Consider the following 27,110-nt stretch of genomic DNA (forward strand, 5'->3'; position numbering starts at 1 on the left):
ATTACCTTCAATTGCAAAGGTTCGCTGGCATACAAAAGTGCTCGTCCTGTTATCACAGTTAAAGGACCTGTAACGTTGTTGTTAGCTTCTCTTTTAACGCGGTTGGATTGTCCGTAAGAACACACCATTCCTGTAAGAATAGCTGTGAGATTAGGACTAGTTTCCTTTAGCGTATCGTATATCTCCTGTACAAAGTCTAAACTGCTGATCGGCGTGTACATCAATTGCACTTTGGATGTAGCGTTCGAATACTTTCCATAGATCGTACTAAAAGAAGGCAAATCTTCGATAACGTTAACTGCCGACTCGACTGCGGGGAAATAATAGTACGAGTCGCCAGTGACAATCCAATGAAGAAGCTAAAAGAGAAAGCATTTTTAAGTAAAGGATTTTTGGGAGCTGTCGCCCGTACACTAACCTGTTTGTGCTTGGTTAAATCTTCGACACAGAGATTATGCGTCACGAAGAATACCACAGGAGGCAAGTCCTCCAGCTTCTCGTGCAGGAACGACTCGAATTCTTTGCGAGGCGTTATCGTGAACGGATTTGTTGAATGTCTTTCTGAATCGGAGCCCGCACCACCCCATATTAGTACAGGCACCGCGTTGTTCGCGTACAACGGTGAAATTTGAGCAGGGATGATTAACATGAAGATTACATTTAAAACACTACGGTATCGTGTCATGGTGCTTCCGATGAAATAATTTTGGGCGAGTCAAACGAGTGGTGATGGTGATCAGCCCAGTCAGCCGCCGTGTCGCCAGATAAAGACTTGTCTCCCACTCTACTTTACCACTTCTACCACGCCATTTTACCATGCTTCCACCACGGCCCGGTCATGTGACGCATTTCATCTCTGTTGCGCATCTCTGACAATGTCACGTGACTCACCCGATAATGCTAGAAGTGGGGGCTAACTGTATTCCCCTCGATTTCCCCGATCTGGCGACACTGGATCAACCTACAATCGAGCAGAAGGCAACGGAGCACCTGACTAGATCTGGAATCATATGACAGACGTCACGTGACGAGTTTGTTTCCGGTTTTCAAATAAAGTTCCCTCTTGAACCTAAACCGAGTCACCTTTTTCAAATTAAACCGCAAGTGATTTGACAAGGAAATCTTTGTTCGTTAAATATTCTGGTTTCTCTGACTGTGTGTTCGTGTACCGTAAAGCAAACATGGACAGCAATAAAAGCGAGAAGAAGAGAGAAACTGTTATGTACTCGGTTCGTACGCCACAGCTTGAAATCGTGTATGGATGTTTTCATCGAATTAATTTTAGCAACTCCAACCTTGGAGCACGGTAGGCGCGTTACCGTGCATGGAACAAATAGCTGGTCCACCTGTTCCTGTTCGAGTTGGTGAATTTTATAAAATCCCGAAACCTCACCCATGGCGGCCTACTATGGGATACGAAACGGTAGAAGCTGCTTCCTTGTAAGAAGTTCCGCGAGCCATGTATAACATCCCCGTTTCAAATCGGATTTTTAAAAAGAATTTAACATTATTTTATTGCGATTTAGACCCGCGCAACCGATGACAAATATGCTGACCGAAACCTGTTACATGCCGAACGGAATGGCCACCGAACCATTGCGATTTCCAAACCTGGTGACCGGTTTCGATCGAAATCCTGCGCATGCAGCTCGAGCTGCACTGTTCACTAGATACGGGCCGTACGAATGGGTGCAGAACCAAATAAATCTGTACAACGAATCAAACAGCAATCGAAATTATTCGGAGAACTTGCGCCAGGACACTGTTCGAATGATGCGGTAAAATCATTACAGATCTGCATTAGCTATACTACTTATTCTAGGTTAGGATTAGCAAAGGTGCGGGATCCGCCTCCTCATTTCTTGATAATGCACGCGATGGGGTTTTTCAGTAGTCAAAAGTGCTAGATAAAAGATAAATCTAGGCCGCAATCGCCCTGAAAAGTCCTATTTTTACGTTTACGAGGCGTAATTTCCATTATTCTACATTATACTGTATTATACCTTTATGAAAATAGCTATACATGCGCAGCTTCATGCTTCCGAATAATGCAAATTACGCCTCGTAAACTTAAAAATAGGACCTCTCAGGGCGATCGCGGCCTAGATTGATCTTTTATCTAGCGATTTTGACTACTGAGAAAATTCACCTTTGCATTACTGAGAAATGAGAAGACACATCCCACACCCCTGCAATCCTGGAAAAGAAGGGTGATATTTTATATTTTTATAATTTGATGATGGTCCTAGAGAGGCCGATGAAAAAGTGCTAAATGGTCAAACGGAAACGGGTCGAAAATTGGGAGAAAGAATCACAGACACGACATTCTGGAGGAACGAAGTGGCCGCGGAACTAGAACGGTTAATAATTGCAAACACAAAGATGCAAGAATGCCGACGGAACTTGCAGACGGCTATACAAAACTTAGAAGGGCAGTTGCACATTGCGCAAGAATGTTTATACTACCGCGAGGCCAGAACAGGTTTTCGAATTTCGAGATTTATCACTTCTTTATATTGTTATTTCTCTCATTTTGTTGTACACTACGAAATGCAAACAGGCTCTGACTTGGTACATGATCAGGCTGAACATGCTCTTCTGAAAGAGGTAGAAGTGGTCCGAAATTGTCAGAACAAGTTAGAGAACTTTACAGATAAGTGTGTCAATCAAGTACGTTTAAGTTGACAAGCTTATGTAAAAGTGTGTGAATATCATGCTCTATAGAAAATGTTTATACTTATTTAGCTTACAAATAGTAGAGCGGTACAGAATCAATTAGAGATTGACATAAGGAACAAAGAGACTGCATTGGGGATTGATATCACTTGTCATCAGATGAATAATTTTAGCCGCGGTTTGCAGTACTACAGCGGCATTGAAAAATATGATAATAGGTAGTAGCATAGCTCGCGATTAGACTACGAATTTTGCATTTATCAAATTGACTGGATTGTAGTTGGTAAACTAAATTTTCTATTCAGTGTCACGGAAGCTGCATCGTGGGCTGAAGCATCCAACAACGTAGTGAAAAAGTCACAGACAGAAAGAGGAAAGTCTAGTCAGTTGATAAGCGACATTGAAATTGCTATAAACGCGGTTGGTAATGAAATGTGGGAAGCATGGGGCTTTACGAATAATGCGCTAGACAGAAGGGCTGCAGAGATGCTTGAAGCAAAAGAAAAATTACAGATACATTTGTACAAAGTAATTGAAGTCAACGCTTCGTCTAACAATAAGATGCTTATAATTAGACTGCGGATTTTATGCATTTACTACTTGGTTCCTGCTTCTTGCAATTGATACAGACAATTTTTACTTTGTATAAAGATCCGTAATCTACTGATAATGCTACATATAAAATGCTGCATTGATTGATACAGATCCAACAAGAGGTATTCGAGATCGAAAAGAATTTGCAACTAATGCAGAAAGCCATTGCAGATAAAAGCTCAGCCCTGAAAGTTGCGCACACCCGTCTCGAAAGCAGAACGCATAGGCCCGAAACAGAGTTGTGTAAAGACTATGCTCAGCTCAGGTAAAGAACAATTCTATGGTGCGTATTCTTGGAACATTATAATCTTATGGTTTCGATTCACAGAATGATCCAGGAAGTTGAAACCATAAATGCAATGATAAACGAAATGAATTTGAAGCTGCAGAAATTTGAAGCACAGCATCAACAACTATTACGCACTAGATCGAATCTCGAGACAGATCTGAAATCAAAAATCGATGCGCTGTTCATTGACAGAGAAAAGTGCATGGGCATGAGAAGAACCTATCCAATTTCATCAGTCATTAAATTCTAAGTTATGCTTCTAATTGTTGTATATGTATAGAACTAGAAGTCTCTTAACACAGTATTTATTTGTTTCTAATAATATACATCGAACGCAACTATTTCGTATAAAATTATCATTTTTATATAAAAATATAATAAAAATAGTTTTGCTTCTTTTAGTACGTATCTTTTGTAAATATCAATGAAAAATTTACTGATACCCAAAAACCATTATTATATATAAGATTAGTTTTATTAATGTAGTAACTATAAATTCATAATAATCTAATGGTGATTGTATAGTTATATCACATGGAGCATGTATATAAAATTTTTTGTACGCGCAGTAGAATGAATAACTGAAGTATTAAGTTTACCTGTACAACACGATGACTGTGTAAAAATATTTAGCAAGAGATTTATCTACAGAGCTTGTCAATTTTTTAATTTACATACTCTAATGTGCAGCGAAAACACAACACAGTTTCCTTAAACTTATATATCTTACTTAACGTTTTGAAACCACTATATACAAGGTTTTACAACAATATCTCATATAAAAGAGTAGCACATTACAGACGTTATTTTTTCGGTAACTTTTTTCTTTTTAATTTACATTTCGGGTCCATTTGAAAGCTGCTATCGTTTCGTAGATTCCCGTTACAGCGGAATCTCTGTCGTACTCATCCTTCAGATAGAATAGTTTAATGTTCTCTTGCGGGTGGCACTCCAGAACGTTCCATTTTTCGAACAATTTCAACGAATTTTTTATCGGATCAACGCTTAAGCTTTCCCCTATTTTACGAACAAATTAATCCCGCGTTACTTCTCTCTCTCTCTCTCTCTCTCTCTCTCTCTCTCTCTCTCTCTCTCTCTCTCTCTCTCTGTTATTTGCTTAGATTTCATTGTTGATACTCACCATAATTTACTATACCCCGGTCTAAATTCGTTTTTATTTCGGCTAAAACTTCCTGGACTAGATCTCGTTCGGTAAGTGATCGTCCTACTAATTTCTTAAGTGTAAAGGCACTGAACGTATAGGTATCGACTAACGGTCGCAGCATCGTATGTAGAAATTCCATGCGTTTCGCGTGTTCCGGTACTAAACTTAGCTGCAACAAAATCCAAAATAAAAATGAAAATCTTCATTGAAAAATATTTTCAGCTATGCGAAACGTATTCTTACTTTATACTCGATTTTCTTAGACCTATTCTTGATCGCGTATTCTTCGTCTGAACTATCGTCGAACTTCTGTGCGTACCTCCTGCTCCACGCCTCATCTTCTAAACAATTTTGCTGGAAAATAATTCGCGCTGTTAATAGGCTGTTAACATAGGCTAGTAACATAATGATATGTCGGTATACGCACCTCTTGTAACATAATGATGTCAGTATACGAGAGATTCTCTATAGCTTCTACGATGACGCGTTCCAAGTCCTGGCACGGTTTGCAAAATATAAATTCGTATTTAAGAATATCACATAATTTAAGTGATCTCTGAACCAGGAGATCCTGAGATACTGTGATATTGTTTTGAGCAACCGCTACCGGATCGTTGATCTGTGACTGCAATTCAGCGTACAGAGCTGACACTACTATACTATCCATAATGTAACAATTAAGCATCGTGTTACTGTAGTAAGACAGTTCGATCACGTTTGGTAGGATCGCGATAGGACGGATTGCGGTAACGAAGCCCGATTTCATTAATTGGCCATCGACCACCTCGGTGATTTCTTGTCTTTGCTGCTGCACTAATCCGGGCCCCAGAATATCCATCTAAAATTTATTTAGTCAGCGTATGATCCATCAAAATTTATACGAATCGTATATTATTCTGTCTCAACGGAACACTATTAGAAAGTCATTTGCACTTACAGCATGATTGATAACATCAAGGCTCTCCCCACAGAACGCGATGTCTTTCTTCCGAGTCTCCAAATCTTGTCTGATCGAGTCAAATGCTTCGACTAATTTGTCCAAAGTACAGCCATCACGGAATTTGTTTAAAAGCAAAAATGCAACGACGTTGGTGGACATGACGGGCGTCGAGACAGAGCAATCTAGTAAATATTTTATCGTATTTAACAGTGTTCAATGCAATCATAATCAATCAATTCTTTCGTTCTTCTCATACCATATACAACGTGTCGCGCGATACTCTCCACTAATTGTCGGTGCTCCTCCACGATAACGTCTGTACCATAGAGCGACGAACTGGACATTGTATATTTCAGAGTTCTCTCGGTGGGCGGTGTTTTATTGACGGTTAACTTATTCTGCTGTGCTTGAAACGAGTTCAACATTTCCTATCGATCGAACAATCGAGTTAACAAAAATACTTTGATCCAACCGATGTACAGTGGGCTGGAAACCTGTTTCTCACGGGCAAAATTCAGTTTCCAGCCCACTGTTGAACAATATTGCTACCGACAGCCGACAGCTTACCCTCAGAGAGAATGGCTGACAGAAATCAACTTTGACGATCCCATAATTGCCCTTTAGAGTCTCCCATATGGCTCCAATCGTGGACCTAAAGGTTTCCATTTTCTTTGGTTGACCTAGCTGTTCTCTAACGAAATTCCCATCAACGAGACGTTCGTAGTTCATCGTAACAGGTATTAGCAGAGCGTCTTCCACAGTCCCGTCCATGTACGCGTCGATGATCACACTTAGAATGCCACCCTTCGGCATACATGGTTTGCCAGTTCTTGTTCGGCCACCTTCTATGAAGAACTCAATGTTATGGCCCGCTCTCAAGTTCTCCATGATGTACGTGTGAAGAGTGGCGCGGTAAAGAACATCTTTGCGGCCCACCGCAGGATCAATCCGACGTTTTATAAAAAACGCGCCTAAACCCCGCAGTAACCACCTGTTCGACAGAATAATGGTTAATGTTAAACCGGGTGTGCTTAGCAGAGTCTATTAGGTGTACGAATATCTATCTCTTCTGCAACGTACCCAAACAATGGGATTTTTAGATTATCTCCGGCCGCGATCAATGGATTCCTAACGTTGTTCATTAATAGAGTGAAGCTGATCATGATGTAATCTAAGTGGCTGCGGTGTAACGGAAGGAACACCAAAGGAAGGCCGGTCTCGTTCGCCTTCTGAAGCATCTCGATTTGTGAAGGCAATACCACCGCAGACTGTATAAAACACGGCAGTAATTTATACAAGACCCAAGCAGTGATTTTAAGTAAAAGGTTGCTGATTCTGCTCTCCATATCGAGTAGAATCTTTTTGGCTCTCTCCTTTGCTTTGGTCAGAGCCATGCTATCGCTACAACCCTCGTTGTGCACAGTTTCCGAAGCGGTCATTTTGATCGCTTCCTCTAATCTCTCGTCGTTCAGGACCTAAACATAAATATTTTCTACAATGTGTATACTATAATCCCGGTATTTAACATAGAAATTCTGAAAAGCTCGTTCTATGTACCAGTTGCGTGACTTTCGAGTAATCGTACTCTTTACGACTGCAAACGTGCGAGATGCAGTTGAACACTTTCGAGAACAACGTGGGTCCTGAATTAACTACTAGTATGTTCAAGCCAAAGGGCATGAGCTGGTTGGTGATATTGTTCACCAACGAATCCTGTAACAATACGAACACGAAATTAATTGATGTACTTTCTTATTTACGGGACCAGTAGTTCCAATATCTCATTATTTTAAAACTGGCTAAATAAATTAATTTTCTACACCTAGTGTTAAATAAAGTACGCGGCGAAGATAGTACTCCAACTCACTTTTTCGGGGTATCCCCGTACAATGATGATACGCAACCATCGTGAAAAAATTCTACGTGGTTCCTCATACATTTTTCGACCTTTCTCTTATATTCTAAAATAATTTCGTATCACCGCATGCGCGCGTTCTTTATCCTTATTAATATCGCCAAGAATTCGTTGAGCTGCATGACTCCGGTCAGTTTGAATCAGATTTCTCGAATTGAATAATTTGATAGACTAATTGATCGACCCTCTCTCTCTCTATTGCCGGTACATTGCCATTAACAGCCGTGATTACACATCCGATAAAGGTACATTGCACTCAACGGTATACTTCGCCGTCGTCAATGTATCAACTCACTGACAAAAAAATTATCACCGTTATGTCGTAAACCGTACGTTATTGTACTCGAACACCGCGCAGTGAAACACACGACAAGATTATGCAATGAAACAGTTTGTGCATGTGTGTCGTGCAATTAAGCGCGGCTACAATTGCTGTAGTTATCAAAGGAATTGACAGAATCCGATGCAGCGGTTACGTAATTAAATGCGCGTCGAAAGATGGCGGTGTTAATTAGGTAACGAGAGATTTGCTCGTTGCGCGGTGCTTGAAATTCAAACTACACCAAACAACGTGTGCTATTAAGTAATTTGATTGCAGGATAAATCGATGTTCATTGATCGAATCGAAGCACACGAGCCGCACTATTCTCTTCTATTTTGCAAATCAATCAATCACGGTATCAACACAGTTATAATATTTTTTGTAAGACTCATAATTATTCGCAATTATTTCGAACAGATGAAACAGAATTATTCTAAGCTCGAGACTGGGCGCACGTGTAGAACCACAATATTCCGAATTTTGCGCGTGCGATGGTTGCAAGAAGCTCGACTAAATATATTTTTAGTGTTACAGGAATGTGAACGCGAACACGCGATGTCGACGTTTTTAAGCTGTCTCCGTCGAGTTTACCCGCTATTAACGACAGTGTTCGCTTTTCAAGTAATATTGCAACTGTTATCACGATGTTACATAATGTTGACACAATCGATAGACAACTATTCGAAAATTCGGATACTACAATCTAAATAAATCTATTGGCTCTGACATTTTTGACAGTATCACTGGTGGTGGGGATGATCGTACGGTACAGAACAGTGGATCTATAATAATTCCCCAGCGACACGTGGAACAGCGTTCTTTCAAACTACCTAAATTCATTCTACACGTTGACTGCCAACTCGGCGCACAATTACATTTCGCATCTACCTATTTTTCCCATTAATACATAAAATCTCCACAGTCTAATCATTGAATTTGTTACTCTACCTAGTATTTAATAGAATGCAGACATTTCTATTAGTTGCTCATCGGTACACTTGTGTTCTATCATCTAACAAGTTAATTCCGCCAGCAAAAAGGTGGATGGCACGGCGATCAACGTGTTAAAAAAGCCGAGAATCATTCTGAAATATATCTTTCGCGGAGTTTCAGCAATCAGTGTCCTATCTTTACAGAAAACTCACTCGAGAAGACGGAGTGCAACTACGACAGCAGTAGCGCAAGAACGAGGGTTTCTCTTTCACCAGAGGAATCAAGGGCTCGGTCTCTTTGATCTTGAACAATGAGTTCTCCCGAACTTTTCTCGACTGTTCTCTGTCTTGTATTTTCCGCCTGTGCAGCTGCAAGCCTGTCCGGCGAAGTTCTGAAACGCGCAATGTTCCTCTTAAAACTCAAATCATTTGATATAATTACACCGTCCAACAAATTCGTTTGTCCAACACACTTTCTTTTGCGTTTCAGCGATCGGCACAGACTGACCTAGCATTTTTGTTGGCATTCAGAAAAATGATGAAGATCGAGCATCATCTTTCATGAAGAATGAAGAATATCAAAGTTTGAACAGGTTTAAGCAACGTTTAGAGAGTTCAAGATATTCTTGTGGTAACAATTACTGTGTGTGATGGTAATCGAAATGCAGAGTTAGACGTGGATAGCGTTTAGAACTTACCTCCAACAGAATAACGATTGGTGGTCGGCTCCGATTTTCTCTTCACCTCCGTTCTACTCTCCCATTTCGCGTACACCTCCTGCAGACGCGTTGATAATACATCCACCATGGTGTTCGCTCTGCAATTAGAAATGAAAACATTTCTTTCTTATTAGGAACAAGGTCTAGCTTTTCTTAGGAAACAATTTTGTTATCGAAGAACTTTGAGTGAATTCCGAATGATCTTAGCATAGCTTGTCTGTAGCATAACTCCTGATGACTAGCAAGTAGTGACGATCCCCCATCATGATATTCGACGGACAATCACGGATATAATTCGAGAAGAATTTCACGGGTGATGCGCTTCCGAACGCAATCGAGCATCATTAACGCTCGATCTCCGATGCATTTAACGAGTCAATACAGCCGAGTGCAATTCTGAGTGGAGCGGATGCGGTTTTTCTTTTTCCAAACCTGTCCCCTCGGGTCGATTGCACGACAGGATGCGTTCGAGTGCAACGGTAAGTCCGTGCAACGAAGAAGCTGCTGTGTGGGTCTCGGTGAATGATCAGGCCCATTGACATAGTTGTCCGTTCTTAAAATTATTCCTACGAAATGTTTCCCTTACTTCATTCTCGAAATCGCTACAGCTTTCAACTTATGGCACGAAGTGCGGAAATGTCTGAGCTTAAAGAGTTGCATAGTGATAAAGGTTTCGAAAGAGAGTGACAAGAGAATGAAATGAGAAAAGATCGAAATATCGATCGATACTAGCGATCTGGCCGTGAAAAGCAAAGGTCAGCCAAGAGATTAAGATTAAGAGATTCAATTGCGGCGTGAAACCGCCGCACAGTGCGGCCGATCGCCCATCTAGATATTCAAAAGTCCCAAAATGATAATTGGACTTTGCGCACCAACGCTTGTGTGACGTTGAATTATATGTTTCAGAGCTCGGAACATAACAAATATGTACTTGGCTAAAGGGACCTTGAGCTGGTTTTTAGTAAACAATGAAGCACCTGCTAATCCTCCCCCAGTATCAGAGTATTAATGAAATCTTTACAATTAGTAGTGTTCTCTTAAACGTTGAGTAACTAAACCTTTCTCACCAACTATGGAGTACATAAAGGAACGTAAGTATTATATTATATTATATATTACCATCCATTATTTTAATTAGTCAATTAATTTCTTCGATAATTAAGTATAACTTGCTAAGAACCTATCAAACCCTCAAAAATATGGTTGCTCATCCTTTGTGGATTATTTCGTTATTAGATTTTACCGATTTCAGGTCCATATGCATACGTCCATAATTTGACAATGAGGAATTTTTCAATTTCTATGTCAAAGAACATGTAATGACCGTAATGTCTGGATTTTTCACTTTTTATAATTATATTTTCTGTTATAATGATAAAGTTATTAAGTTTTTGTTGTTAAATAAAGTTATGAGAGGGGGGGGGAGGGGTGAAAAGCCGTACTTGTTCTGTCGCGTAAACAGTGTCTTGGTCGCGCTGGTTTTCTGAATTTTTATCAGCTAGATCGGCGATCGGGTGTACTGTGCGCCGCGCCGAGCTCGATAAAGACAGATCGGTCGTGTTGTAAAATCAACGAAGAAGCGGAATTCGTCGTCCGATAATAATCGATAATTTATCAACAGTTATGATTGTTTTGCAAAAATACAACAATGTGATATCTCTGTACACCTATCGATCTCTCGCGCCTTTGTTTATCACCGAAAGATACCGACACGCAAAACCAATTATCAAATCTAAACTTTCTCCTGAGCGACTGATTAAAGGTGTACTCAAGCAAGATGACTTCTTAATCATGCTGACTACGTTCGAAATGATGAGTGCAGCTGTTCGCCGCAACTGCAGTTGTCGCCAGGAATTACATATTGAGGAATGAAGCCTTCGGTAATAACTAATAACCGATCGTTTCAGCAACAAAACAGTGACGAAAATAATATATTGATGCTATTCACAATTCTTTCAATCTTTGCACTGTGTCAAATTGCAGCTGCCCATTTTTGTCATAAATGCATAAAATCGTGCGACAGTAAGTACGACATTACTGGTGTTTTAGAGTTATTTAAATTGAAATATCTGCTGAACTGCTAACTTTTCGACATACATGGGTTAGTACTTTTTTTTACGAATGCCCAGCTGCATCGATTGATGTATTAAAAAATGCCTCATTCCATTTAAAAACATATCGATGACTTTGAAATCTCATAAAAAATGACCTCGAAAATTTTTTCCCTTACACCGTTACATATGGCCCTTCAAACAGTGTAACTTTGTCCTAAGAAGTTTTTTTTTACAACGAAAAGTAACGGAGATATTTAAGTGTTCTGTTTCTTCGGACTCACCCTGTACATATGTATACATGTATACAGTGGGACTGTACAGAGTACAGACAGGGATGACCGTGGACACGAAAGTGCAAGAAGTTACTCTTCGTTAGGCTCGCACGGCTCTTAGGATGACGGAGTAATTCGCATTGTTCCGTGGAATAGGCTCGGACGGGAAAAAGAAAAGAGGTACGCGACAACGGGTCCACAAGTTGAAGTGCAACGAGTGCGAGGTTAATTTAGAGGCTCTTTTCAACATCCTCTGCAAGTCAAATCCATTCTCCAAGACCGATTCGAGTGGCCGTTGCTGTAGGTCGTGGAAATACGCGAAACGTATTATGTATTATATTTATCTCGAGCCGATGATAAGAGACCATTTACTTGCCACTTAAAAACTATTTTCGTGAAATAACTGTAACGAATTAAGATATACATACCGTAATGCGAGGACTTCATTATCGAGTAGCTAACAATTGTTATTAGTAGACTGCGGATTTTATGCATTCACAGGAAAAATGAGTTAGGTGCAAATTAAAGGAGATACATACAGACAATTTTTAGTTTACATAGAAATCCGCAATCTACTAATAATCACTGTCCAACACCAAATTTGATTTCAATATACTGTTGGGTCCTTCTTATAGAGTTTTTTGCGCTGATTCCGAATCTGGTTTTAATTTTTTTCCTATACGTCCAGTTTTTGAGAAAATGGAGTTTTAAAAAAAGACATATTTTTCAACTTTAAACAAATATTGCGATGTTATTATAAAAGATATTGAATTGTTGTTTACAGCAAAAGATTCTGTAGACTTTCCCGAATACAGTGACATCCAATATTAATACATTATGATTGTTTAAACATGTTTAAACAATGATTAAAGACGGAGATGCACCACATTTGCACCAATTTTTGCGGATATTTTCGAATTTATCTCAAAAAATAAGGGTCCAGCGAAAAATTGAACTATACCACGCGAAAGAGCAGACTTTTATCTTGAGAAACCCCCCTGTGAAGTTTGCATGGTCGACGTTTTTACCGAACCAGAAAGCAAAATATCTTCGCCCGACATGCGTTGACGCCAGTGGTGCTCTTCCACTAGCGCGGTCGTTCGTCGGGATACGGCGCGGCGCGCTGCGGTGAAACGGCGCGTGGCTATAAGCGCGCAATTATGTCAGCTTACTTAAATGTAATATTTTATTAAATGTTATACTATTGTTATTTATTATTTATTAGTATATTTATTCAGTATAAATTATTTTTGTATTTTTTAATGTTAGTCTCTCGTTTATAGTATATTTCATACAAAAAATACCTTTTGTAACAAAAAAATAATTTATTCACACACTACACTATTACACTATTTACAATGCTAATATATATGTGTACACTATTCAGATATAATACACTATATCGATTTAATATGGAGCAAACTATTTTAATTATGTATTTAAGTCAATAAAAATAGTCCCATTTATATTGTGTTTGGACTTATTTTACTCGGAAGAATCTCGAGTGTTCATTGGCACTATAATTACAATACATAGATAAGACGACAATTACTGAAAATAAAATTTTTCAGTCACCGCATTGCAGACTTTCCTTACATTGTATGTATTCCGTTGTCCGTAGACCATCATTTATTTCAAAATATGTATCGTGTTGGTTCTTAAGAAAACTGATGCCAGAGTTCAGTTTCGGCTTTGTGTTTGTTGAAATCAGTCGTGTCAAGCATTTCAAATCTGCATTGCTACGTATAAAACTTCATAAAAAACATTTATAGTTATTTATAGTATTTTAGTTGTTCTGTATATAATATATGTATTTTAGTAGTGTATTATATCTGAATAGTGTACACATATATATTAGCATTGTAAATAGTGTAATAGTGTAGTGTGTGAATAAATTATTTTTTTGTTACAGAAGGTATTTTTTGTATGAAATATACTATAAACGAGAGACTAACATTAAACAATACATAAAATAATTTATACTGAATAAATATACTAATAAATAATAAATAACAATAGTATAACATTTAATAAAATATTACATTTAAGTAAGCTGACATAATTGCGCGCTTATAGCCACGCGCCGTTTCACCGCAGCGCGCCGCGCCGTATCCCGACGAACGACCGCGCTAGTAGAAGAGCACCACTGGCGTCAACGCATGTCGGGCGAAGATATTTTGCTTTCTGGTTCGGTAAAAACGTCGACCATGCAAACTTCACAGGGGGGTTTCTCAAGATAAAAGTCTGCTCTTTCGCGTGGTATAGTTCAATTTTTCGCTGGACCCTTATTTTTTGAGATAAATTCGAAAATATCCGCAAAAATTGGTGCAAAAGTGGTGCATCTCCGTCTTTAATCATTGTTTAAACATGTTTAAACAATCATAATGTATTAATATTGGTTGTCACTGTATTCAGGAAAGTCTACAGAATCGTTTGCTGTAAACAACAATTCAATATCTTTTATAATAACATCACAATATTTGTTTAAAGTTGAAAAATATGTTTTTTTTTCAAAGCCATGATTTTCAAAAACTGGACGTATAGGAAAAAAATTAAAACCAGATTCGGAATCAGCGCAAAAAACTCTATAAGAAGGACCCAACAGTATATTGAAATCACAAAAAAAGTTGAAATTTGTTGGACAGTGTAATCGCTTCTATGAATGAAATAGTTGAAAGTCGTATGAAACATATAAACTTGACAACGAACGTGTCAATTGATTCTCGCTTAGACAAAACGAGTTGAGCACACTTACGAGATACATAGAAGGTGATGGACACGTCTATTGTATCACCGGTCTCGCTAATTGAATATCGATATTCCCACGAGTTACATCCGGCGGTTGTCATGGATCTAGATCAATTTGTAAACAGGAAGAAACGTGTCGTCGAGCATAGAGAATCGCGAACCTACTAAATCGTGGTAGGCGGCTTCGTGTTTGCACTATCCTATTCCTCGTTTGACACGATGCGGCGCTTTTGAGCTACGACCTCGAGAACAACGTTTCACCGGAATCAAGGCGTTCGATATATCGTAAAATATGTATTATAAGTGGCGGGTTCTGCGACGCGATCGAGCAGATAGTTGGCGAGGAAAGGAACACCCAGGCGCCATACGATCTGCAGCCGATCTAAGTGCACACGAACGTATCGAGTATCGGTTACATAAACGAGTATTGAATGTTAGCGGCCCGTCCCGATAGGCAGAAGCGTGTAATCGTGAAGTTTCCGTCGCCAGATGAAAAATACAACCGGTATCGTTCGAGGGAAATCGACAAACAAGACTAGACTGTCCTCTGGAAACGAGCTATTGCCACCGGAAATACGTTCGAGCTGATCGGTTTCGCGCGCGATCTGGAATGACTATAAGTATATTATTAACATTATTTTCATTCTAAAATGAAATTTTTCTTCCGACCTAGAATATTTCTATTTTATAGAATCTTTTTATCGAAACTGATCCACAATTTACACGTAGAAAACTACAATAAGTCGGTAAAAGGGTAGAAAAGGAAACGTATTGACCAAGACCGATTTATGTCGGCTACCTTTAACTACCGTTGTCGAATGGCAAGCACGTGCTAAGATGTCGCCAAGATTAATCGGCAAAGTCCAAACCGATAAGAGTGTATCGCGTGCCAAGCAAACGATCGTGAGCAGTGACCGTGGTCACCTCGAGTGGAAGTCACACGATAATTACGATTAATAACCATGAATACCGGTCCTCAGCAAACCAGACCCACTTTTCCATGCTCGTGACTCACGATGACCGACACCTACTTCGTGATCTAATAACTGCCCAGTGAATTTTCACTTCTCTTCCCCCCTGCGCTCCGATATAATCGGTAGCCTTTATCGCGTTACAGATCATATCGTTTACTTACTTTCGACGATAGTGTCCATGTTTCTTAAAAAACAAACTTGACATTGGAGACTTAAGGGGGTAGACACATTTTTCCAGGATTGCAAGGGTCTAAGATGTGCCTTCTCATTTCTCAATATGTACTGTAAAGATGGAGTTTTTAGTAGTCAAAATTGCTAGATAAAAGATCAATCTAGGCCGCATCGCCCTGAGAGGTCCTATTTTTAAGTTTTCGAGGCGTAATTTGCATTATTTGGAAGCATACAACTGCGCATGTAGATATTTTCATAAAGCTGCGACAGTATAATGCAGAATAATGCAAATTACACCTCGTAAACGTAAAAAAAAATAGGACTTTTGAGGGCGATTGCGGCCTAGATTGATCTTTTATCTAGCATTTTCTGACTACTGAAAAATCCTGTCGCGTGCATTATCGAGAAACGAGAACGCGCATCCTCGCAACCTGGAAACGAGTCTACCCCTCAACCAGGAGATTTAATCGTTCGCCAGACTCAGTGCACAACCCGAAGGGTTAATTTATTAGCCGTGAAGAATAGACCCTCATCTTTAAAACTAGCAAAGGATTCACTGTTTTTGCTCGCTTTTTTCGCAGCACCAACTGCATCAGATACATATCCCCTAATCGTACAATGCTTTCACAAGAATCCTACACGAGTTTCTGCGTCGTGATAACCTGACCCCGCGCGACTCGGATGATCATGTGCTACGTATACTATACTATGCATACGCGAAAAAAACAAGCTTCGGTAATATCGTACGATGTGCCCGTAGCATTTCTATCGAAACGCAAGCTTCCATGGTCAACGATGCCTTTAACCTTTGCCAACCCGGCACTCGTTATCAGCACGACTGAAAAATAAAATTGCGACGACCGATCCGATCGAACCATGATCGACTCCGTTTCCAGTCGAACGATTACACTGTAACTTTCCTGGGAAACGAAATACTTCCGCTAAGAACAAAAGCCGTGTTGTATGCTTCGACGATAAGTGCAATGAATGGCGATAAAAACAATTATATGTAATGCTAATAATTGTTCAAGGTGGTCTATAGACTCATTTCCTATGCGAAGTTTTACCAGCAACTCGAACGCATTTGTTTAATCACTATTTACTACAATATTTACGAAAATCATGATCAGATTGTGGATCTTCTTTTTCATTAGACCAAGTCTTAAATGATAAAATCTTGAAGGGAGTATTTAGTTGCAAACGAATTTTACACCGCGTAGAATACATAGAAAGAAACACGCATGTACCTACGAAGGATTATCTATTCGAAGAATTGGTAATGACGTATGACCGCACCGGAAAATGAACAGGAAAACCAGATGAGCTTAATAATAAACTATATTTCGACATGTTCGACGTCTACATTTTGCAATAGCGCATGCACTTACTTACCCTATAATCTATGTCACCAGTCAAAACTTGCAACACGATAAGCTGTATGGTGACATTGAATTGTTGCGAATTGCATTGACTACGGCAATTAATCGGAACCTTTGAAATTAATATGTACCCTGGAGAGACACGTCTTACAATTAATCCGTCGAAGACATGGTTACAGGTGTTGCAAATCGGACTCGAACACAGCATCGGTTATTTTAGCATGCAGATGTAACGGCCGCGCGAAGAAGAAGCAAGACGGTTAACCCCCTAATCGAGAGCGCGTGCAAATTGCGATTAGTGGTACAAAGCGTTGTGCAACATTGTTGGCACACATCTGTTTCGTCGAGAAACGTAATCGCGATTCGAGGATATAAACCATGAAGCGTGATTATATACTAAATCTCGCACGTGTAATGACCCTTCGCGATCGTCCGATCGCGTTTCAATCAGCTGAGAGAGCTCTCTCTCTCTTTCGCTCTTTTGTGACCGAAATTCCGCGGCGTGTGCGCAAGAAGAAAAGAGTTTGAATGATCGTTAATAGCTCGTTAGCATGCGGACCCGGCCCCGGATGTTGGTCGGTCTACGTTACCTGAAGTTGAAGAAGTAGTAGAGGATCCCGAAGAACAGGAAAATCTCAACGAGACCGTCCATCGCCGTGGATCGCGCGATGCACCGCTCGCCGAGTAGAAAAAAAAGCAAATGCGAGTTCGAAAATGCGAACGACTGGCTTCAGGGTGGGCGGGCCGGCGCGGTAGAGCGAGCGATTATGCTCGTTTAGTCCGTGAAACAGCGTCGAGTGCTCAACTGCTCGTGCTCATGATGATTTCGATCGACGGACGGCCCGTTCCGTACGTTTTTCTTTTTTCTCTCTTTTTCTTGGCTTTATCTCGAACCAGCCCGATCTCCGCCGGTGACAATCGCGTAAACTTTGATCCTCAAGACCTCGGTACTCCTCGGGGGTACCACCTGGACTCGATCCATAGATCCCCAGAGAGAGCACACGTTGTTATAGTCGGACGAGCGGTTAGCGCGCGAGGGCGCCCACTCGCGCGAGCAACTCTCGACGACTTTCGTCGTGAAGGACCTTCGAAGCAACAAGTTCTCACTGTTAACGCTGTTTCGGATGTAAACAATGTCCTAGTGGAATTATTTGCATCAGTGGGTCGAAGAACACTAGGACACGATTTGCAGCCGAAAGCCTGAACATCGAGAACTGTATCCGGCAATAATATTCACTGGGGACAGTTCACTGACTCGTTACCGTGACGCGCAGGTAGCATCCGCGCACCCGGACTCATGCAACCGGAACCCCATTGTGAAGATGATAGAAGAACGGTTCGCTCGCGACGACCCTAACACTGGCAATAAACTGCCGGTTCTTATACACTTTATTGCTTTTCTTTATCACCCTCAGAGTTTCTGAGAAATTCAACTCTTTACACTCTCCGTTGTCGCTGTTGCGGAAACGTAATAGCAATATGTACTACTTTCATTTAGATTCTCAAGCTTCTATTCGGCTTCTAAATATCTCTAATAATCAATAGATTGCGGATCTTTATGCAAAATAAAAAATGTTTGCGTTGTTTGCAAGACACAGGTGCCACATAAAAATTTCTTTCATCATTTAATACACTGGTATCCTTAAATCGTTTTAATACGACCACGGCTTGAAATTGTGCGTGGCCATTTTCATCATAAATGCATAAAATCCGCAGTCTAATAATCAACGAAGACAATTTTTATTTTGCACAGCGATCTCTCACACTAAAAAGCACAGAATTTCGAAATTTCCGCGAATCAAATATTTGGTCCCACTTAATAAAAATATAATACATGAAAAAAAAGTTACATCGAGGCGTCGCCGTATCTCGAAACGAAGATTTCCGGCGTGTTTTCAATCGTCGACTGGTCCGCTTGTAATTACCGATTCAACGACCACGTAAGAAGCACACTTTTTAAGTGTATGCAACCCGACCTTGTTACTACATATGCAACATGCGACGTCCGCTAAAAGAAGTAGTGAGAAAATACGGCATCGAACGATATGAATTTTCCGCAGCAAAATTTTCCGTTTGTCTTGATCGTGCTAAAACGTTTCCTAAGAGGTTGTCAAACGCCTTTGAAGTCAATACCTGATTTATTCTTTCCGTAGGAAGTTCCGGTGAACTTCAACTTCCGGCTGAGAGTTATCGGCACGACAGCTCCCGTCGATTACGCGTTTAAATGTAAATAAACAGTGAGCAATAAACGGGCTGTCACTGATACCCGATACGTAACGCAACACCACTGTTTATTCATTCGAAATTCCGGTGAAAAATCAGTGAACTGTCGTCGAATATTAGTGCACGTAATAAGTAGAATATATGTTCCAGTGATTACTGTGAAAATGATCACGATAGACGGGAAGAAATACCTTATGCTCGGCGACGTTGCGGTTGCGATTGCGTTGAACCGCGAAAATTGAAAGCGAACCACGAGGAGGGGAATCACACTTTTCAGGAAGGGGAGATTAACCAACGAAAATCCGTTTCTTGTCCCGTGTGATGACTGGTGATGACCAAAGGTGTAACACGGAAAAGTAATGATCACTCGAACCGAACGGCCAGTTTCGATTTCATTCGCGAACCGATGTGATCACCGCAAAGGTCGAATCATAACTGAACCCGAGGCACCAAGGGGAACACGTGGTACAGTACACGGGGCAAAATAGCATTCCCCGCGATGCACGTTGACGACTGATCGGCAATGACACTTTTCACTTTTCTCTTTCCCATCGAGCACACCACCCCGTCCATCAGTGTCATTTAAGGGACGATAAGATTACGATTCAGAAACGATCTTGGGGACCGGTATGTGTACTGCGCTCCTCGGTTGCGAGACAACGTGGAACGTGGACAATGCCATTCGGGATAAACGATGGCGTTACTCTCGATTGTCCAATCGCGTCTCACGAAAAATTGTTATTAGTTAAATCGCGAAAAAATCCTACAGATATAGTGCAACAAAGATTACATACTTCCTTCCTTACTTACATAAATAAGTGGAAGGAGACATAATGTTCAAAATTTTCTGCAGCCTCAAGTCAACTCGAATGAAAAACTGTTTGAACAATAAAAATTGCACGGAACGCGCACTGATCGATCGCGGCGTGAACCGGTTCCATTCTAAATATTTCGAGTTCGAAACACTCGATATTTTAAATTTCACATTTTAACGGGAATGATGAACGCGTGACGGGAACGATCGAGAGGAGAGCTTCCTTGTTTAACGGGTTTGTGTATTCGCACGATTCACTCTATTTACACTCTAACTCTAAATACACGAATGGCATTCTCGAGCCACAGAATCGGTGTGACCCGATGTCCAGTTAGTTCCATGCAACCCGTAAATTAATCCTATTGAAAGCCATTAACGTTTCATGCGGTTCTTTATTGTGCGTCAATTTACAGGACCGCATTAAGATTCTCTGGCTGTACTCTGTACGCATAGAAGGATTCATTGGTAGTCGGAGAACTCGCGAAACAAACAACGATTTCGTGTGGGACTAAATACGCTTTCTTCTTTACGCGACGCGTTGCTTTCACAATCAAAACGGTGAACGTAGCGGATTGCACTGTGCACATTTTTCACGGTGTCTCAAGTGGTCTCAAGTCCCTATACCTAATGATCTATACCTCGACTGTATAGAATATAGGACAATTTTATTATATTTAACGCATTAAAACGATTACATTTTTCCATCAACTGAGTCTCACAATCGACATTCGATTGGATTATTAGTAACAAAATGAATTATTTCATTATCTGTTTCTTTACAATGAAAGACTGTACGTGGTGTACTAATAAACGTATTTAGTATTATACATTATAAGAACTTATTGTTTATAACGGTGAATAGATGCCCAAGACATCGGTTTACGATAGTCAAGATTAATATGCGTAATAATTATTGCGGAATATGTTTTAAATAATTGCATAAGAAATTTTTTATCACGTGCATAAAAATGTTGAAAATAATCACATATTGTGCAAGAAATATATACAATTATTAAGTTCTAAAACAAAATTGCGGTAACACTTACATTTTCTGTCATAAATAATTTTAGATTGAGATAAAAAAGAGTTAGAGTACGGGGCGTGCAAATTTAATTTGGCTTATCTTCGCTATCAGATTGACAAGCGTGCAAAACATAACCTACCCTCAAAAAGTGTACTACTTATTTATTTAGATTTATACGTAAATTGTAGCTTATATACCTTCCGACGATCTTTCAAAAATATTCTTCTATTCACATGGACCAACTTTTCAACATTTATTTAATCGTGAAACACTATGAAATATATTTCAAACTATGGAGACATACAATCCTGCATTAACTGTAACACTGTTGTATGCGTTCAACATACTATTGTAAATTTCGAACAGACATTGTATAAATATATATATATTTAGATGTTGAATTCAGTTTTCAATGAAATAATATCGTGTATTAAGAGTCCATAATAACTGTATAACATATTATAAATAATAATATTCTTCGATAATTTATCATCAGAGGAAAGCGAACATGCGGTCACCGACGAGATATAATAGTATCTCGTCGGTGGCTGGTCTGGTGTAGTGATGGGCACTATCGACTAAATTCAACTATCGACTAGTTACTATTTAGTCGCTACATACTATCGACTATTTAGTCGATAGTTTTTAGTGGTTTTCAGTCGACTGGATTGCTTTACTACCCTGATAACCAAATTCTCGATTTTTGCCTGGGATTCTCCGCGCGTATTAGTAGCTATTTTTGCCGTCTAATAGCGGAGGGCAATAGCAGAAGGCAAATTGAAGGCAGCCAGCCGGCCGAAGCTGAATTTGTTTAAGAGGGCAGTACCGTCGCGTCTACTGATCTGATTGGCTAATATCGTTTTACAGGGCCGCATCGTCGGTGAGGGTAGTTCGCACTGATGTGGCAGATGTCAGCAGCGAAGTAATCGAGCGCACGAGGAAGAAGATCGATCGACACCAATCGATACGATCAGCGTGTCGTTCGGAATAACGCATACGGTCGTGCGCAGGCGCGGCAGCTCCCCACTACGCACAGATGCACATTTTGTGCACATGCAAATTTTACTTATTCTCATATTTATGTTATTTTTCTTAGACTGCGGATCTTTATGCGAAATAAAAATTGTCTGCATAGATTGCAAGAGATGGAAACTATAAAAATTGCATTGCCATACCATTTTCTCTACAGTTCAATTTCAATTCATTACATTTCGAAATTTATTGAAATGTGTTTATGGAAAAAAAGTGTCGTTCGACGGAAAAGAAAATTTATATTTTTTGTATGACTACTATACACTTATTTTAATGTTTAAATATTAATAATTTTAAATTCAGACTACTCAATATCAGAAGGGATAATAAATGAATGAAGTAGGAAATAATAAATATTATATTTTTTCATTTAGTTTGATTATTTTTCTTTATTAGTCAACTATTAGTCAAATTTTTACAAACCTTGACTTGCGCGAACACAGAAGATGATTTGCAGGACAAATCTGATAAACAGGTTCTGGATGATCAGCTTTTCTTCGTAACTCCTCCCGTGAATCGCTCGAGTACAGTGCTGCTCTCACCGCATTTCTTCTTGGTTGAAAATGGTTGAAAAGAGGATTGTCTTATTATACAGACCTGCACAGACCTGGGCGACGCTGGCTCGAAAAATACATGTTGCTGTTGCTGCTTCTCACCAAAGAGGACTGAAGAGGACTAATCCCAACTAATCCTGACTAATCCTCTTTGCTTCTCACCTTCTCTTGCTCAGTAACACTCAATTACACTCAGTAAGACAGTTCCAGTCCCCACGTCATCCACTCCGACAAAGGAGTTGCAGTGAGTTGCAGGCTGCAACAGGCTGCAAATGGCTGCAACTTGCAGCAACATGTGTTTTTCGAGCCAGCGTCGCCCAGATCTGTTATATATTCGCCAATCACATCATCACATCAGTACGACTCGACGGTACTGCCCTCTTAAACAAATTCAGCTTCGGCCGGTTGGCTGCCTTCAATTTGCCTTCAATTTGCCTTCAATTTGCCTTCTGCTATTGCCCTCCGCTATTAGACGGCAAAAATAGCTACTAATACGCGCGGAGAATCCCAGGCAAAAATCGAGTTAATCCCACCTTGAGCAACTCGAACAATAGCGCAGCTCGGAACGGGCCAATTCTTAGCTCTAGGTAGGATTATCCCTCGGCAGGCCTGGTTATCAGGGTGATAACCAAATTCTCGATTTTTGCCTGGGATTCTCCGCGCGTATTAGTAGCTATTTTTTGCCGTCTAATAGCGGAGGGCAATAGCAGAAGGCAAATTGAAGGCAGCCAGCCGGCCGAAGCTGAATTTGTTTAAGAGGGCAGTACCGTCGCGTCTACTGATCTGATTGGCTAATATCGTTTTACAGGGCCGCATCGTCGGTGAGGGTAGTTCGCACTGATGTGGCAGATGTCAGCAGCGAAGTAATCGAGCGCACGAGGAAGAAGATCGATCGACACCAATCGATACGATCAGCGTGTCGTTCGGAATAACGCATACGGTCGTGCGCAGGCGCGGCAGCTCCCCACTACGCACAGATGCACATGCAAATTTTACTTATTCTCATATTTATGTTATTTTTCTTAGACTGCGGATCTTTATGCGAAATAAAAATTGTCTGCATAGATTGCAAGAGATGGAAACTATAAAAATTGCATTGCCATACCATTTTCTCTACAGTTCAATTTCAATTCATTAATTTCGAAATTTATTGAAATGTGTTTATGGAAAAAAAGTGTCGTTCGACGGAAAAGAAAATTTATATTTTTTGTATGACTACTATACACTTATTTTAATGTTTAAATATTAATAATTTTAAATTCAGACTACTCAATATCAGAAGGGATAATAAATGAATGAAGTAGGAAATAATAAATATTATATTTTTTAATTTAGTTTGATTATTTTTCTTTATTAGTCAACTATTAGTCAAATTTTTACAAACCTTGACTTGCGCGAACACAGAAGATGATTTGCAGGACAAATCTGATAAACAGGTTCTGGATGATCAGCTTTTCTTCGTAACTCCTCCCGTGAATCGCTCGAGTACAGTGCTGCTCTCACCGCATTTCTTCTTGGTTGAAAATGGTTGAAAAGAGGATTGTCTTATTATACAGACCTGCACAGACCTGGGCGACGCTGGCTCGAAAAATACATGTTGCTGTTGCTGCTTCTCACCAAAGAGGACTGAAGAGGACTAATCCCAACTAATCCTGACTAATCCTCTTTGCTTCTCACCTTCTCTTGCTCAGTAACACTCAATTACACTCAGTAAGACAGTTCCAGTCCCCACGTCATCCACTCCGACAAAGGAGTTGCAGGCTGCAAATGGCTGCAACTTAACAACATGTGTTTTTCGAGCCAGCGTCGCCCAGATCTGTTATATATTCGCCAATCACATCATCACATCAGTACGACTCGACGGTACTGCCCTCTTAAACAAATTCAGCTTCGGCCGGCTGGCTGCCTTCAATTTGCCTTCAATTTGCCTTCAATTTGCCTTCTGCTATTGCCCTCCGCTATTAGACGGCAAAAATAGCTACTAATACGCGCGGAGAATCCCAGGCAAAAATCGAGTTAATCCCACCTTGAGCAACTCGAACAATAGCGCAGCTCGGAACGGGCCAATTCTTAGCTCTAGGTAGGATTATCCCTCGGCAGGCCTGGTTATCAGGGTAGTCTGGTGTAAGGGTGTAGATCCGTTTTTGACCTCGAAATTAGTTTGAGCTCCGTCCAGTAGGGGAGCTGGGAACATGTTCTACCGTTGAATCGTCGAGACTGTCGAGAGCACGGTGCTCCGTGGTCGAGAGGCACAGCAGCGCCAACGAGAGACCATCTCGGCGGAGACAGCAGTAACTGTATCAATAAATGTTGCCGGTAAGTCAGGCTTCATACGCAAACGTGAAGTCACTATACGGCTGACGATGATGCTGCGTTGGTGTGCTCGAGTGAGAGTGTGTAGCACAGCTCACCGCTCGGGAAGCGTGTACGTGTGCCTAGGCGGATTGCAAGGGTTCAGTTCCAGACGTTATTCGTCTCGCTAATGCACATTTGAGACCCCTACGTAGTCACAATCGCTAGATAAAAGATCAATCTAGGGCGCGAGCTAATAAAAGTGGCCTACTTTTGCGCTTTCGAGGCGTAATTTACATTATTCGGCAGCATGATGTCTGCTCGGGAGGCTCTGTAAGCAGGCGTGAAAGCCGGACCGCGCGGCGCACTCACACACTCACCGCTCGGGCAGCGTGTACGTGTGCCTAGGCGGATTCATGCAAGGTTTCGGGATGCTTCAAACCATTTCCCGTCCTCCGCTGCATTCTGCACTAGAAAAGCATAGAGCACTATGGCCGTCACGGAGAGCGAGACGCGCGGGAGGCGCAGGCCTCGAAAATGTGTTGAACGGTGCCGGGGTTGCCGACCACTGTTTCAAACAGTTTCTCGTCCTCTGTTGCATCCTCCGCCGTATCTTCTGCCGCATTATAAATTCTTATTCTTATTTTCTATATGTTATAAAAATTGAAACAATTATTTTATCAAAAAATTCGTAGGTTGGAACGGAAGTTCGTAGCGTTTTGAAATCAAAATTCAAAGATGATTTTTAAAGACTACTTTTCTTTTCAAAGATTAAAAGATAATATAATGATAATATATAATATTTAAATATATATTTCTGACGCGCGCAGGGGAAGAGCAGGGAAAGGGAAGTGTGGTTAATTAAAATGTACCCAGTCTATATAATTTATTTCTTTTTATTAATAATTAAAATAAAAATTCTATGGTGGCTGTCGCCCGAGCGGTGAGTGTGTGAGTGCGCCGCGCGGTCCGGCTTTCACGCCTGCTTACAGAGCCTCCCGAGCAGACATCATGCTGCCGAATAATGTAAATTACGCCTCGAAAACGCAAAAGTAGGCCACTTTTATTAGCTCGCGCCCTAGATTGATCTTTTATCTAGCGATTGTGACTACGTAGGGGTCTCAAATGTGCATTAGCGAGACGAATAACGTCTGGAACTGAACCCTTGCAATCCGCCTAGGCACACGTACACGCTTCCCGAGCGGTGAGCTGTGCTACACACTCTCACTCGAGCACACCAACGCAGCATCATCGTCAGCCGTATAGTGACTTCACGTTTGCGTATGAAGTCTGACTTACCGGCAACACTTCTCAACCCCCGGTTTATCGATACAGTGATTGAATTGCTTGGTGACCGAATGACAAGAACCAGACTTCAGCGCTCGTAGCGGAAAAATGCCGGAGTTGTAGTTTCAGAGAACCGTCCCTTCTGAGTGTATGCTTCGGCCACCGACGTCGGTGCTTCGGCTCTAGACGAACGGTCGGTTTAAATACGTTTGTTTTAACATAATAAACGTTGCATCGACATTGTATGTGTCCCCGACAGGGCGCGAGATTATCACCGTTTCTATAAGGATCCCAGTTCTCTCGATATTTAAGAAAATGTGTGTCTCTTGACAGTGGCAGCACTATCGCGCCGCCCAATGCTTCTCGCGGCTCCGCTACATGCTGCCGAATAATGCAAATTACGCCTCGAAAAAGCAAAAGTAGGCCACTTTTATTAGCTCGCTCCCTAGATTGATCTTTTATCTAGCGATTGTAACTACGTAGGGGCTCCAAATGTGCATTAGCGAGACGGATACCGTCTGGAGCCGGACCCTTGCAATCTCGTGTACGTATACAGTGTCTAGCGGTGTGTGAGTGTGCCACACACTCTCGCTCGAGCCGGATCTACACCCGTAAGCGGTGTTTACGGCCCTAAATCAGTGCTTCGATTGTGCCCAACATTTTTCGTACGATGGATGGCCGCTAGAGGCTCTGCGAGGAAAAACAGTAACGTATCTACTATTGGGTAAATGAAA

General features: G+C 40.8%; 3 protein-coding genes and 1 long non-coding RNA gene across 13 annotated transcripts in view; 1 reads left to right on the forward strand and 3 right to left on the reverse strand.

Moving 5' to 3' along the window:
- The window catches only part of LOC143219272 (uncharacterized), a 10,755-nt gene extending 9,165 nt beyond the window's left edge, over positions 1–1,590 (reverse strand). Inside the window, exons 1-2 of the mRNA XM_076445287.1 lie at positions 419–1,590; positions 6–359 (exon numbers count right to left, since the gene is read on the reverse strand). Coding sequence (XP_076301402.1) covers positions 6–359; positions 419–685 — 621 coding nt within the window. The 5' untranslated portion in view covers positions 686–1,590. The remainder of the gene's footprint in view (positions 1–5; positions 360–418) is intronic.
- Positions 652–3,978, forward strand: LOC143219270 (tektin-3). 4 transcript variants are annotated; one of them, XM_076445280.1, is made up of 9 exons: positions 652–1,229; positions 1,286–1,440; positions 1,527–1,778; positions 2,250–2,482; positions 2,561–2,670; positions 2,746–2,894; positions 2,982–3,204; positions 3,381–3,535; positions 3,599–3,978. In XM_076445280.1, exons 1-9 carry the CDS (start codon positions 1,182–1,184, stop codon positions 3,807–3,809), a joined length of 1,536 nt encoding a protein of 511 aa, XP_076301395.1. In that variant the 5' UTR covers positions 652–1,181; the 3' UTR covers positions 3,810–3,978. The 4 variants fall into 4 exon arrangements, with proteins under 4 accessions (XP_076301395.1, XP_076301394.1, XP_076301396.1 ...); XM_076445279.1 differs by having other exon boundaries at positions 2,250–2,670; XM_076445281.1 differs by having other exon boundaries at positions 2,250–2,670; positions 2,982–3,096.
- On the reverse strand, positions 3,675–21,563 carry Mino (glycerol-3-phosphate acyltransferase mino). Of its 7 annotated transcripts, none has more exons than XM_076445274.1 (13): positions 19,565–20,805; positions 17,741–18,117; positions 9,532–9,650; positions 9,047–9,225; positions 7,222–7,377; positions 6,745–7,139; positions 6,232–6,655; positions 5,921–6,092; positions 5,662–5,846; positions 5,152–5,562; positions 4,968–5,078; positions 4,701–4,893; positions 3,675–4,576 (listed from the first exon to the last, which is right to left on the reverse strand). In XM_076445274.1, the coding sequence occupies exons 2-13, from the start codon at positions 17,800–17,802 to the stop codon at positions 4,389–4,391; spliced, it is 2,595 nt and encodes an 864-aa protein (XP_076301389.1). In that variant the 5' UTR covers positions 17,803–18,117; positions 19,565–20,805; the 3' UTR covers positions 3,675–4,388. The 7 variants fall into 7 exon arrangements, with proteins under 7 accessions (XP_076301389.1, XP_076301387.1, XP_076301391.1 ...); XM_076445272.1 differs by having other exon boundaries at positions 17,741–18,235; XM_076445276.1 differs by lacking the exons at positions 17,741–18,117; positions 19,565–20,805 and adding an exon at positions 21,409–21,563.
- A 1,041-nt stretch (positions 21,564–22,604) lies between these two features.
- LOC143219276 (uncharacterized) lies at positions 22,605–24,918 on the reverse strand. The gene is made up of 2 exons (XR_013011285.1): positions 24,182–24,918; positions 22,605–23,764 (listed from the first exon to the last, which is right to left on the reverse strand). It is a non-coding gene; the product is annotated as an uncharacterized LOC143219276 (long non-coding RNA).
- Between the last annotated feature and the right edge of the window lie 2,192 nt (positions 24,919–27,110).

The sequence above is a fragment of the Lasioglossum baleicum genome, unplaced genomic scaffold, assembly GCF_051020765.1.
Source record: "Lasioglossum baleicum unplaced genomic scaffold, iyLasBale1 scaffold0021, whole genome shotgun sequence".
Taxonomy (NCBI): Eukaryota; Metazoa; Arthropoda; class Insecta; order Hymenoptera; family Halictidae; genus Lasioglossum; species Lasioglossum baleicum.

What these genes read in the sequence shown, in the direction of transcription:
- LOC143219270 (XM_076445279.1), top strand. Translation starts at nt 1,182, where the DNA reads ATGGACAGCAATAAAAGCGAGAAGAAGAGAGAAACTGTTATGTACTCG. An exon ending in ATTGAAAAATATGATAATAG is followed by an intron (nt 2,895 to 2,981) that starts GTAGTAGCATAG and finishes TTTTCTATTCAG; the next exon opens with TGTCACGGAAGCTGCATCGT. An exon ending in AAAGACTATGCTCAGCTCAG is followed by an intron (nt 3,536 to 3,598) that starts GTAAAGAACAAT and finishes TTCGATTCACAG; the next exon opens with AATGATCCAGGAAGTTGAAA.
- Mino (XM_076445274.1), bottom strand. Translation starts at nt 17,802, where the DNA reads ATGGACGGTCTCGTTGAGATTTTCCTGTTCTTCGGGATCCTCTACTAC. An exon ending in TTGATGTTATCAATCATGCT is followed by an intron (nt 5,563 to 5,661) that starts GTAAGTGCAAAT and finishes AATAAATTTTAG; the next exon opens with ATGGATATTCTGGGGCCCGG. An exon ending in ACATCATTATGTTACAAGAG is followed by an intron (nt 5,079 to 5,151) that starts GTGCGTATACCG and finishes ATTATTTTCCAG; the next exon opens with CAAAATTGTTTAGAAGATGA.